Genomic DNA, 14,618 nt, shown 5'->3' on the forward strand with positions numbered 1-14,618 from the left:
GGTCATTTAAGGGATTATCTATCTTTTCAAACAACAAACATTCTGGTGTTGACTGTCCCTTTAAGTCTGTTCACTGCACAGGTTGCAGTGTTCTTCACAGAACATTTTGCAAGCCAGTGGGCATTATGAAGTAGATGGATGGGTGCAGTGTTATATATTTGTGCAGTATTATAACATTTTCTTTTATTTAAATATGTTACTTAAGCTATCCAAATCATAAATTAATTTGGTAAAAAAAACAATAAAAAATTAATATTAGCTAATTTTAGCTTAATATTATTGGTTTAGCCAGGAGGTCTTTAAAATCAGACGGATGGTGTGCCCATTATATAGGTCCTGGGGAGATTGTGTCAACTTCTTTTCACTTAGAAAATCGGCAAAATATGTTATATGGTCAGGGGTGTCCAAGCTTGTACCTACAACTAAAAGTGTTGGAACACTTGTTTTATCCATCCCATAAACAGTTTAGTGTTAGTTTTACATAGGTGAAGCCTTGATGAATAAGGTTTTCTAAAAAAGACAATATTGTTGTCAATAGATTCTGCAGCACTATAAACATAGGTGCAATATACAATCGTAAAGTTTATAACTGGCAATTATAGACCAGATGCATGGATGGAGGTCCCTGCGTGCAAGTTGCCAACTGTTTAAGATCACCTTACATAAAGGTGATTTACAAGACAGCTGGGCTTGTGAGCTTATATACCATGGGTAGAAAGGTCAGTCCTTGTAAAATGAGGCACCAGTGCTGAAGACTAGAAAGAATTAGGTTTCCTTTTGTGCTTTCGGGAAATCTCTTTCTGCAATTTGTTACATCTGGGTGAAGAATGGGCACCTTTGAAATATCAAAACATAGATTTTAAATAGGGACACAATCAAACTGTTGTAGCCATTTTCTTTTGTAAAATGATGATGGTCCGCAGTCTTCCATAACATATGGGATCTATTTCCCACCACTAGGAGAAGGCCAAGAACCCATACAAGAGCTTTACAACCCTCCTACATCTGATCTATCTCTAATTTTGTTTTTGGCCTTGTAGGAGATGGTTGAGAATAGAGGTTGTTCCAGCTACTTGCTTATGGATTGCAATTTCGGAGCTCAGACCTATGTGAGAGACCCAGAGTCCCTGGGGATTTTCATTTACAAAGAAGACCAATAAAACTCTTCACTGCAGCTGAATGATACAGGGACATAGGAATATCCCGTTATGTGCACACCATTTACAATTACCAATGGGACTTCAGCCATAACTACCCTCAGGTGTCGCGGGGCCTTGCCCCTAGCCTCCCCCTGTGGGACTCCAGTATTTCCTATTGCAATCATCTGCTGTACTAGATGCCTGCACTGGATGGGCTCTCTACTGGATACTGCTGCAACTGCATTGACATAGATGACATGCCTGGTAAGCCAGTGGAGGGGTGCTGTGTACGGTATGTGCCTTTACACAGCACAGACATGCCAGAGGCTATTTGTATGTACTCTGACACAGGTATAGCTTGGGGACTTAACATGCGCCCCTGATTACATAATTTTTTCTCCATATTTTGTTCCTACAGTTTTACTAGCATTGGGAACACTATTATGGAAACCTCAGACCCTTTTTAACACCCTGACAGCTTTTGGGATCATTTTTTACAAAATTGTGTATGGCCCTTTAAGAGAACCAGCAATAGCTTCATGCATGATACAGTTCTATAGTGCAGGCTACGGTTAGGCTGGGGAACATATTTTATCAGGTTTTATAGGGCTGTTATGCTTGGTACACTTTATTTTACATTTTATTTATAATTGACAAGTCACTGGCTTTATTACCGGCGGTAACCCCACCCCCATTTTGTTCCAAGTTTTTTTGTTTTTTTTTCCCTCTGCTAGCTGGAGCCTATGTGACTAGATTTCAACTTTTACAGATTCTAACCTGAATTTTAGTGCCTGCCAGTCCCAGGAAGGGGGCGAGTACCCATACAGGAGCTACCAGGCGGTGCTTTAGGACTTTACTTATTTCTTGGGGATGTTAAACTTACTACTTTTGGTAGATTGTACAAGTGTCTGAGAGAGTGTTATTATAGTGTAGAGTACTCTCTACCAGGTTTTCTCTGTACTGTTTATTATATAAGGTGTCATTGTATACTGTTATATAAGTACAAATATAGAAAAAAAACTGTTTCTGTCCCTACTGATCTTTCTTTAATGGAGTCAGTTTCTGATATCACTCTAGCTATATATATTTGTTTATTTTGCAAATCTTTTGAGTACTTCAAATTGGCTTTGCAAACCAATCACAACCTTCCACTTCTCAAAGGGAAGTTACCCATTACTTGTCACTCAGGGGACTCCTGAATTTAAAAACAGCATTTATAAAATTGTGACATATTTGTTTGGCGGTAAACCCCTAACCAAGCACTTTATAGCATTTATCTTGGGATTTACCTTTCTCATGAGGTTATTGTGCAAAATCCTTTCCTTCAAACCCAAGTTACTGCTTACAGAGCTCTGACTCTGAGGATGCAAATATATCTAGTTCTGATGGGGAAGTGTCATCAGATGAACAGGAGCCTGTGCCTGATGCTGAATATGACAATGCCTTTAGTTTTAGGGTGGAGCATGTTCACAATTTATTGCAGGAGGTATTAAAGACTCTAGAAATGTCTGAGGAAAAACGTGTTGAAAACAAGCCTCTTAATCGGTTAACCTTTTAATGCTATTCCATCATAATTACACTGGGCTTTAGAGCCGTTATGACGGAATAGAACGTAATAGCAAACGGCTGTCCTGAAGCCTTCTGTGCTTACTGGATTTGATCGCGGTCTGGAGGGCGTTCCTAGGGTTATAGGGACGCCCCCCAGACCCGATCCAATAATTGAAATTTTGCGATCGTGTGTACTATCACGTGATTTCAATTTGTCTACATTGGAACAGTTGCTCCGATGTAGACACTTTAACCCTGGCAGGAAAGGGTTAAATATTGTTTTCAAAGCTCCTCCAAAAACTCTACAGGTGTTTCAGGTCCCTGATTTGGTCTCTGATTATATTGATACGGAATGGAAAAAGCCAGGAGTATCTATCGCCCCTTCCGCAAAATTTTGGAAAATTTACCCAATTCCATGACAGAATGTGGAAGTGTGGGAAACGATCCCTAAGGTGGTTGGTGCTATTTCCACTCTCCCCAAACATACGATTATCTCTGTGGAGGATAGCACTTTGTTTAGAGACCCAGTGGACCTCCTTACAGAAACTCTTCAAACAGGCCTTTTACTTAGACTTAAGCTGTTTCTCTCACCTGTGTGGCTGCAGCAGGAACACTATGGTGTGATTCCCTAGCCAAAATAGTAGAGGACAGTTCCTCTACCGTGTATTTACAGAACTGCATTAAAGCTCTTAAAATGGCTTAAAGGGACACTAAACCCCTAAAAAATTATACCTGCAATATCAATATAATTTACTTTTTAACTTACATGTTGTTTCAAAGAAGTACCACTTATGTGAAATCCTATTCCGAAAATTTAACCATTTCCAAACTCACCACTGGCTATATATTTCCATCCTCCAATCATGACCGATAACCCAGGTTATCATGATGGTATGGTATGGTATGCGCATGCACGGTATGCTTAATCGTCATATTCTAAGCACACCAGCAGACCTGCTGTAATTATGGTATTACGGAGGGGATATGTGCATGCACAAATCAAAGGATCGCAATACGCATGCGCATGGTAACAAAATAGTCCACTTAATTATATGCAAAAAATCGCGATCGTATTGGAAATGGATTGAGAGTGCACGGCCCACTTTAGAGTCTTGAACGACATCGGAGAAAATAAAAAAAAATTATATGGCAGAGAAACATCGTTGGAATATAAAAGTACGTAATTTATAAAATATGCAGGTTTGATTATTATATTTGTGGTTACAGTGTAGACGAAAAAAGGTTTTGAAATCCTTTAAGCATTCATGTGTGATGCGGTAATGGACATAAAGATCAATGTCAAAAATTGTCTATGGCAGTTCTGACAAAGAGATCCTTATGGTTAAAATCTTGGCCAGCAGACAAGAGCTCTAAAAATAGACTGCAGACTCTTTCCTTCCAATTGAAGAATCTATTCTGTTGAGACTTGGGCTCCATTATTAAGACAGTCACTGGTGGTAAAGGAGCTTTTCTTCCTCAGGATAAAAAATCCAAAAGAAAGAGCAGAAGAGGAAATCAGTTTTGTTCCTTTCGCTCTTCAGGAGATCAGAAGTCCACTTCTTCTCAGAAACCTGAGCCCTTCAAGTCAGCCTGGAAGCCTGGTTCTTCATGGTCAAATTCCAAGCAATCCAAAAAGTCCAACACCTTCACTAAATCAGTATGAAGGTGCGGCCCCCTAATCAAAATCTGTTTTGGTAGGGGGCAGACTGAGTCTCTTTCAGGAGGCAAGGTGCAGGTCAGCCAAGGACCTCTGGGTTCGAAACATAATTTCTCAGTTATCGATAGACTTCAAGTCCAGAGCTCCTCAAGGGCAATTCCTTCTGTCTCATGTTCCCAAACTTCAGTCAAAGGCGGATTCCTTTCTACAGTGTGTTCGGGAATTAGAGGATATGGGGTAATTATCGTAGTACCTTTACCTAAACAGGGTCAAAGGTTTTATTCCAATCTGTTTATTGTCCCAAAGTAGGAAGGGACCTACAGACCTGTCTTAGACCTAAAGACATTAAACATGTTTGTCGGGGTTCCCACTTTCAAGATTGAAACCATTCCCACAATATTGCCCTTAGTACAACAGAGCCTATTTATGACTACAATAGACCTCAAGGATGCATACCAGCACATTCCCATCCACAGCGATCCTCATCAATTTCTGAGGTTTACTTATATAGATAAACACTACCAGTTTGTTGCTCTTCAGTTTAGTCTGGCTACAGCTCTACACATCTTTACAAAGGTGTTAGGTGCCCTTTTAGCACTGATCGGAGCTCAGGGGATTTCAGTTGCACCGTATCTGGATGACATACAGTTGCAAACTTCTCTGTCATTAGCGATCACTCTCAAGCTTCTATTATTTCTCCAGAACCATGGTTGGAAGATCAGTGTCCCCAAAAGCTTGTTATATCCTGCTACCAGGGTAACATTTTTAGGAGTCATAAAAGATTCAGTCCATATGCGTCTGTTCCTGATGGAACTGCGCAGGTTACTGAGTACTCCATTGCCATCTGTAGCTCAGTGCATGGAGGTAGTCTTATGGTAGCTGCTTCAGACACGGTTCCTTTTGCCTGCTTTCACTTATATCCCCTTAAACTATCAATGCTCAGTCAGTGGTCAAAGAATTATCTACATTTGGAGCAACAAATAGTTCTTGATTCATCCATCAGACAAATCTGTGTTGGTGGACACAAAGTCCTTCTTTGACCCTTGGGGCTTCTTTTATTAGTCAGTCATAGACCATTGTCACAACGTATACCAGTCTGTTAGACTGGGCGGCAATCTGGAATTCTCGAAGGGTGTAAGGAGTTTGGTCTCCTTTAGAGGCAAGGTTACCAATAAACATTCGGGAACTTCAAACGATTCTTCAAGCTCTTCAGGCATGGTCTCTGTTGAAGGAGGAGAAATGTTGTTCAGTTGGACAATATCACAGCGGTAGCCTATATCAATCATCAAGGAGGTACCCGCAGTTCACTGACAATGTAGGAAGTCTCTCAAATTCTGTCCTGGGAAGAGAGGAATCCGTGCTCCCTGTCAGCAATTCACATTTGGGTGTGAACTATTGGGAAGCAGACTATCTCAGCCTTCAATCAGTCCATCCATGAGAATTGTCTCTCCATCAGGAAATATTCAATCAACTGTTAATAAAATGGGGCCTACCAGACATAGATCTGATGGCTTCACACTTAAAACACAAACTTAAAACGCAAAGTACTGTGCAAGATTGCGATCCAACGGCGCACATGATAGACGCCTTGGTATGTACATGGTAATTCCATCTAGCATACCTGTTTCCTCCATCTTTTGTTCTGCCGAGAGTCATTGCTTGGATCAGACAGGAGTCAGCATTAGTATTATTAATTGCTCCAGACTGGCCCTGCAGGACATGGTGTGCAGACCTAGTACAGATGTCAACAACGCCTCCATGGCGTCTTCCTCTAAGACACACAAGGTCCTCTTTTCATCAGGATCTCAATTCTCTAAGTTTGACGGCGTAGAGGTTGAATGCCTAGTTTTGAGACATTAGAGGATTTTCAGACTGTAATCGATACTCTAATTCAGGCTAGGAAACCTGTGACTCAAAGAATTTACCACAAAATTTGGAAAGCATATTTTGTGTGATGCTCCTCTAAGCGGTTTTCCTTTCGGATCCCGAGAATCGTTCAGTTTTTACAAGATGGCCTTGAGAAGGGTTTATCCGCTAGTTCCCTGAAGGGTCAAATTTAAGCTTTATCTGTTCTTTTTCATAGGAAGTTGGCTAAACTTCCTGATGTTCAGACCTTTGTTCAGGCTTTAGTTAGAATTAGGCCAGTTGTAAGACCTATTTCTCTTCCCTGTAATTTAAACCTAGTTCTTTCAGTTTTTCAGTCATCCCTTTGAACCAATGCACTCTAGACATTTAGCTGTTGTCTTGGAAGGTGCTGTTCTTATTAGCTATCTCTTCTGCCAGAAGAGTTTCTTAGTTGTCCGCGTTATTCTGTGATCCTCCATTTTGTATTTTTTTTACGAGGATAAGGTTGTACTGCATACCAAATATGATTTTCTTCCAGAGGTGGTTTCAACTGATATCAATCAATAAATAATTGTTCCTTCTCTTTGTCCAGATCCTGCTAACTCTAAGGAAAGATTGTTACATAATCTGGATGTAAACTAGAAAACTCAAAAAGGAGACAGCGCAATCCCCGATTCAAGGTAGTACCATTTAATGCTTAAAAAGTGACTTTTAGGATGTAACTAGCGCTGCTATTGTTGTCGTTTGTATCGTTTTATAATCTGGATGTAATTGGAGCTCTGAAGTTCTATCTCCAAGCGACTAAAGAGTTTAGAAAAACTTCTAGTTTATTTGTACATTACTCTGGGACTCGCAAAGTATATAAAGCTACTAAGGTAGCATTGGCATCTTGACTTAAACAAGTGATTCACAACTCTTACTTGGTAGCGGTTAAGTCCCCCACTAAACTTATTACAGCTCACTCTACCAGAGCAGTGGCAATATTGTGGACCTTAAAGAATGATGCATCATTGGAGCAGATTTGCAAAGCTGCCACATGGTCTTCCTTACATACTTTTTCAAAATGTTATCATTTTGCTGTCTCTGCAAGCAGCTTTTGGCAGGAAAGTCCTTCAGGCCATGGCTAAATAGGAACTGTCAGTGAAAGTATTTTCCCACCCTGTCCGTAACATAGACCTTTGGCTTGGGTATTAATCCCATATGTTATGGAGGACTGAAGACCATCATCATTTTACGAAAGAAAACAAAATGTATGCTTACCTGATAAATTATTTTCTTTCGGAATAATGATGGTCCACAGGCCCTGCCCGCTTTATGGGCGACAGTTTTAATGACACCCCTTTTGACCCTGCTTTGCCTTTCCTACATTTCTTTCCTATTCTCTACTCGGCTATATGTAAAACTAGAGAGAGGTGGGAGGGTTTTAAAGCTCTTGACCTCCCCCTAGTGGCGGGAAATATATCCCATATGTTATGGAGGACTGTGGATTATCATAATTCTGAAGGAAAATAATTTATCAGATAAGCATTAATTTAGTTTTTTCTGTTTGTTTGATTACTTTATACTGTTTGTTAATAGTGCTTCCTTTCTATGGCTGTCATATCCCACTCTTAAACTTATGAAACTGTGTATAACATATGCAAGCACTGTAAGCTCATTTCATCCTGTGTTGCTCAGTACCATTCTTCTGAAAAAAATGTATTTTGTTTTTTTAGTGACCCTGCTATGAAACAGTTTCTTCTGTACTTGGATGAGACAAACGCTTTAGGGAAGAAGTTCATTATCCATGACTTGGACGAAACCCATGTCTTTGTCCTAGCAGAACTAGTTACTGTTCTCCAAGAGAAAGTTGGAGAATTGATGGACCAGAACTCCTTTCCCATCACACAGAAGTAGAGAGCTGCTGTACATCATCTGCACAGGACTTTTGATAGGGTGGAAGATTATTTTAAGTAACTGGTACATGGATTTGCTTTCAACCTCCTGATGTCCAACCAGTGTGTTACAGACTTGAGGATCTCATCAGTGATGTACCTTAAAAAATTCTAAAATGTTTATTTAGTTTCTTTAAGCTACCAATAAAACAATATTAAAACCTGGATATGTCTTTTGCTGTCTTTTCTATTACTGTTCTATATTTCTTTTAAAGGGACAGTCTAGTCAAAATTAAACTTTCATGATTCAGAAAGGACATGTAATTTTGAACAACTTTCATATTACTTTTATCATTAAAATAGTGTTGTTCTCTTAAATTCTTTGCTGAAAGCTAAACTTTGGTAGGCTCGTGCTAATTTCTAAGTCCTTGAAGGTTGCCACTTCAGGGCATTTCAACAGTTTTTACAGCTAGACAGTGCTAGATCATGTGTGCAATATAGATAACATTGCGCTCACTCCTGTGAAGTTACTTATGAGTCAGCACTAAATGCAAGTTTTTTTAAAAGAACTGAAATAAGGGGCAGCTGAATAGTAATATGTTATCCAATTTAACGGGACAGTCTAGTATAAATTAAACTTTACTCATTATTCAGATAGGACTTTTAATTTTAATCAACTTTCCAATTTACTTTTATCATCAAATTTGCTTTTTTCTCTTGGTATTCTTAGTTTAAACTAAACATAGGTAGGCTCATATGGTAATTTCTAAGCCTTTGAGGGCAGCCTCTTATGCTTTTTAAATCTCTTTTCAACACAAAGAGACAAAGTACACGTGGGCAATATAGATAACACTGTGTACAGGCACAGGGAGTTATTTAAGATCTAGCACAACACAATGCTAAATTTAAGACAATAGATAAAAAACAGTCACAGTCATGTGATCAGGGGCTGTCAGAAGGTTCTTAGATACAAGGTAATCATAGAGGTAAAAAGTATATTAATATAACTGTGTTGGTTATGCAAAACTTGGGAATGGGTAATAAAGGGATTATCTATCTTTTTAAACAATAACAATTCAAGAATAGACTGTACCAAGTAAACTACACACAGGCTGGAGTAACATATCACTAAGGAGCGTATTCTAAAAATGTCCTGTTTTTTTCCATATATATATATATATAATTAAAGGAACAGTGTAGTCAAAAATAAACTTTCATGATTCAGGTAGGGAATGTAATTTTAAACAAATTTCCAATTCACTTTTATCATTAATTTTGCTTTGTTCTTTTGGTATTCTTAGTTGAAAGCTAAACCTAGGTAGGCTCATATAGATAACTTACCTAGGAGCCAGCAATGGGAAATAGAGGGATTATCTTTTTAAACAATACAAATTCTGGTGTAGACTGTCCCTTTAATGGTATAATTTTCTATGAATGCACTTTCGGCTTATAGAAAGAAATAATAATTTAGCAAAAATATGCAGAAATATGCTGCCATCTCTAATACTAAATACAATACAAATTAGGACTGTGTCATGATATGTATTTGCTAAACCTGATTTCAACTTTAGCAAAAAAATCTTGCAGACATTCCTTTCTATGTTGTAAAGTTATCAGTTGGACACAGTTTTTTTTTCTTTTCTTGTTAAAGGGATAGTCTAGTCAAAATTAAACTTTCATGATTCAGATAGTCCATGCAATTTTAAACTTTCCAATTTACATTTATCAAATTAGCTTTGTTCTTTTGGTATTCTTAGTTGAAATCTAAACCTAGGTAAGCTTATATGCAAATTTATAATCCCTTGAAGGCCGTCTCTTATCTGAATGAATTTGACAATTTTTCACAGCTAGAGGGCGTTAATTCATGTGCGCTATATAGATAAAATTGTGTTCATGCCCGTAGAGTTATTTACGAGAGGGCAAAGTGCAAGAGGTATATTTATCAAGCCGTCAACCACAAATACGCTGGAATAATGCAGCGTAATTGTGGCGAGCCTGATACGACTCATTTATCAAAGCCTACAGACCTGCAAAAGTTGAAATTTTTGACGTAACATACGATATGCCGGTCTCAATCCGACACAGATCGATGCTTACGTCATTACAGATGTTCCGAATACAAATTCTGTACTATCTGACACCTTTTGCCATTTATCAAACTTCTAACAGGTACGCTCACCACTATTCCGGCCCAGCGTACCTGGTTTTCAATCCGCCACCCTGGAGGCCGCGAATGCCATAGGAATCAATGAGAGTCTGAAAGCAGAGAAAGCTTATGTTCCCTGCTGCCAGATATCCCATTGATTTCTACGCTAGAAACCAAATTACGTTTACACCTAACAACCTAACATAAGCCCCGAGTCTAAACACCCCTAATCTTCCACCACAACATCGCCGCCGCCTAAATAAAGTTATTAACCCCTATCCCTCCGCTCCCGGAGCCCACCGCAACTAAATAAATGTATTAGCCCCTATCCCTCCGCTCCCGGAGCCCACCGCAACTCTAATAATGTTATTAACCCCTATCCTGCCGCTCCCCGATACCACCGCAACTAAATAACCCATAAACCCCTTGCCTCCCACATCACTACCACTTACTAAACCTATTAACCCCTAAACGCCAGCCCCCCACATCGCCATAAACTAAATTAAGCTATTAACCCCTAAACCTAACAACCCGCTAACTTTGCATTAAATATTAACTCATCCCTATCTTATAAGAAATTTAAACTTACATTTTAGAATTAAAATAAACTATATTAAACTACTAATTAACCTACACTAACTATTATCCTAAAATTACATAAAACTAACAATTAAATTAACTATATTACATATTTAAAAACATAACCCTACTCAAGTTATTTAAATCTACGATAAAGAATTACTAAGTTGCAAAAAAATAACAACTAAGTTACACAAAATAAAAAACACTAAGTTACACAAAATAAAAAATAAATTATCAAATATTTAAACTAATCTAAAAAATCTAAGCTCCCCATTGCCCTGAAAAGGGCATTTATATGGGCATTGCCCTTAAAAGGGCATTTAGCTCTTTTTCAGCCGAAAGTCCCTAACCTAAAATTTAAAACCCACCCAATAATAACAATTTTATTTTGTGTAACTTTGTTCTTTATTTTGTGTAACTTAGTTGTTATTTTTATGTAACTTAGTAATTCTTTATAGTAGATTTAAATAACTTGAGTAGGGTTAGGTTTTTAAATATTTAATATAGTTAATTTTTAGTTTAATGTAATTTTAGTATAATAGTTAGGGTAGGTTAATTAATAGTTTAATATAGTTTAATGTAATTGTATAATAGTTAGGGTAGGTTAATTTATAGGGGATATAGTTTTAATGTAATTGTAGTATAATAGTTAGGGTAGGTTAATTAGTAGTTTAATATAGTTTATTTTAATTCTAAAGGTAAGTTTTTAAATTTATTATAAGATAGAGATGAGTTAATATTTAATGTAAAGTTAGCGGGTTAGGTTTAGGGGTTAATAGCTTAATTTAGTTTATGGCGATGTGGGGGGCTGGCGTTTAGGGGTTAATAGGTTTAGTAAGTGGTAGTGATGTGGGAGGCCAGGGGTTAATACATGTATTTAGTTGCAGAGGGGTCCGGGAGCAGGGTGATAGGGGTTAATAACTTTATTAGAGTTGCGGAGGACTCCGGGAGCAGAGGGATAGGGTTTAATAACTTATTTAGTTGCAGAGGGGTCCGGGAGCGGCGGGATAGGGGTTAAACATTTTAGTATAGTGGCAGTGTTTAGTGACAGGGTATAAATAAAGTTGGTAAAAAGCCGAATAGCAGCAAGATCGATGACTGTTAGTTAACAGTCAGCTGCTCATCGCCCCATACTTGGTGCGCGGCTTTTTGACAGCTTTTTTATAAATAAGGAGAGCGTATTCAGGTCCGCGGCCGCGATGTTAGGCGAGCGTATTGGTCCCGGCGAATGCAGCACAGTTGACAGCTTGATAGATAGGCATCCAAGTCTGTCAAAAGAACTGAAATAAGGGAGCAGTCAGCATAGGCTTAGATAAAAGGTAATCACAGAGGTAAAAAGTATATTTATATAACCATGTTGGTTATGCAAAACTGGGGAATGGATAATAAAGGGATTATCTTTTTAAACAATAAAAATTCTGGAGTAGACTGTCCCTTTTACATATGTGGCCTGAGTATATACTGTAGATGTGAAGGTGTGTGTTGTTTCTAAAATCATTTTTTTTCAAGCTTCCCCATAAACATGGTAGGGGGAGTGAGCATATTTTAGATAGTTTTCTAATCTTTTTGATTATTTTTGATAGTTTATGTAACCCACATATTTTTTTTTTTTATTATTACTCATACTTTTTTTTGGCTGAAAGTGTAAGCATTGGAAAACAAATATCCCCTTTTAAATACCTAGGCCACGTTTCCAATCCATTTGATTTTGGAATGTGAAAACATTTGTATGAGCTTGAGTGATTTTTGTCTTCATTTTTAAAGCCATTCCAGCCATTTTGATTAGCCACTGTTTTGAATTAGTTTAACAGCACAAATGATGTATATGATATGAAAAGGAATATCTGGCAAATTACTCAAACTCATGCTCTTCAATGAGGTTTTGCAGAAACAAATACCGGTAATATACATTGTAAAAAGTACGTTATGATAGCGGTTTGATTTAATATTGCCTAATGTGTTTTCCCACATGGGACATAAGTGTAAAAATAAAATGCTGTAATATGTATATAACTTGCATATAATTATATGTTTTAACCATTGCAAAGCTGTTAAAAACAGCTCCAGTGCAGCAATACAGTACTGGGATCTAGCTGAACACACCTCATGAGCCAATGACGCGGAATATGTGTGTAACCACCAATCGCCAACCTGCTCCTAGTTGCTCCAGAATTTACTATGCTTTTCAAGAAAGGATATTAGGAATGAAGTACATTTGATATTAGAATGAATGCTGTGTGAACTCACTGGAAAACTATATAATAGTTTTGTTTCTCAAAAGCATTGGTATGGCTTTGGCACACCTCTTCTATTTGATTACATTAAACCCTTCACAAAATCTAAATACCATGGCAGAAGTTCTTGTTCTTTAATTGTACATATTTCTAAATTATTTAAATAAAATATGAATCCCCCATAAACTATGGCTTGGTGCAATACTGACAATGTTGTTGCTAGAACAAGTCAATTTTTTAAGTTTCTTTTGAGATATAAACAAAAAGCTTGGGCTCCAGGTTTGTACATTTTTTTTCTAGTTTTCGATAATTCCAATATAAAGGGCTCTAGCAAAATAGAAAAGTGAGTTTCTACTTTTTTTTTTTTTTTTTTAGTTCGTATTAATTTGTTTTGAAATCAAGATGGTAAAAAATAAATCTGATAACTTTTACTTTTATCATAACTTATTTCAAACGTATAATTAAATAGTTATATAATTCAGGCGAGTGAGGGAGAGTGAGAAAGGAAAAAACCCAAAAACACAACACTATTCCATCTTTCTCTGAAGTATATATGAAAGGATATAAAAGTGGCAGCCTACATGTTAAGGGACAATATAAGGAAAAAGGATATTAGATTAGAAAAGGACATTAAAACATTTTTAATATACCAACAGAAATGGCATATACCTAGAGGTTTGCGAGTTAAGAAATTCCATTCCTTCCATATAACATTTGTGTAGTTCATCAATAAATGGCATGCAGCTTTAAAAAAAATGTTTGCGAACCTTGATGGATATATTGAGTATAAGAGGCAACAAAGATTGGCCTTAATTCAACAAATGCAGTCCATTCAGGAAGATCTAAATTCCTTTAACCCCTTAAGGACCGGGCATTTCAGACAAAAATTTCCCCAAAAGACCAGAGCATTTTTGCCATCACTACATTTAAACAGAAATAGAGCCTTTTGTTTTATATTCACCTATCAAAACTATATATATATATTTCTCTTGTTAAGTGTATCCAGTCCACGGATCATCCATTACTTATGGGATATTCTCCTTCCCAACAGGAAGTTGCAAGAGGATCACCCACAGCAGAGCTGCTACATAGCTCCTCCCCTAACTGCCATACCCAGTCATTCTCTTGCAACCCTCAACAAAGATGGAGGTCGTAAGAGGAGGGTGGTGTTTTATACTTAGTTTATTTCTTCAATCAAAAGTTTGTTATTTTTAAATGGTACCAGAGTGTGCTGTTTATCTCAGGCAGTATTTAGAAGAAGAATCTGCCTGCATTTTCTATGATCTTAGCAGAAGTAACTAAGATCCATGGCTGTTCTCACATATTCTGAGGAGTGAGGTAACTTCAGAGAGGGAATGGCATGCAGGTTTTCCTGCAATAAGGTATGTGCAGTTAATATTTTTCTAGGGATGGAATTTGCTAGAAAATGCTGCTTATACCGGATTAATGTAAGTAAAGCCTTAAATGCAGTGATAGCTACTAGTATCAGGCTTATTAATAGAGATGCATACTCTTATAAAAATGTAATATAAAATGTTTGCTGGCATGTTAATCGTTTTTATATATGTTTGGTGACAAAACTTATTGGGGCCT

The 14,618-nt window shown here is 37.5% G+C and overlaps 2 protein-coding genes across 3 annotated transcripts in view; both read left to right on the forward strand.

The window, feature by feature from the left end:
* Positions 1-8,288, forward strand: part of GTF2H5 (general transcription factor IIH subunit 5) — a 52,561-nt gene extending 44,273 nt beyond the window's left edge. Inside the window, exon 3 of the mRNA XM_053710916.1 lies at positions 7,905-8,288. Coding sequence (XP_053566891.1) covers positions 7,905-8,085 — 181 coding nt within the window. The 3' untranslated portion in view covers positions 8,086-8,288. The remainder of the gene's footprint in view (positions 1-7,904) is intronic.
* The window catches only part of SERAC1 (serine active site containing 1), a 381,209-nt gene that overhangs the window by 44,198 nt on the left and 322,393 nt on the right, over positions 1-14,618 (forward strand). The gene's annotated exons all lie outside the window — the stretch shown is intronic.

This window comes from Bombina bombina, chromosome 4, assembly GCF_027579735.1.
Source record: "Bombina bombina isolate aBomBom1 chromosome 4, aBomBom1.pri, whole genome shotgun sequence".
In the NCBI taxonomy this organism is placed as follows: Eukaryota; Metazoa; Chordata; class Amphibia; order Anura; family Bombinatoridae; genus Bombina; species Bombina bombina.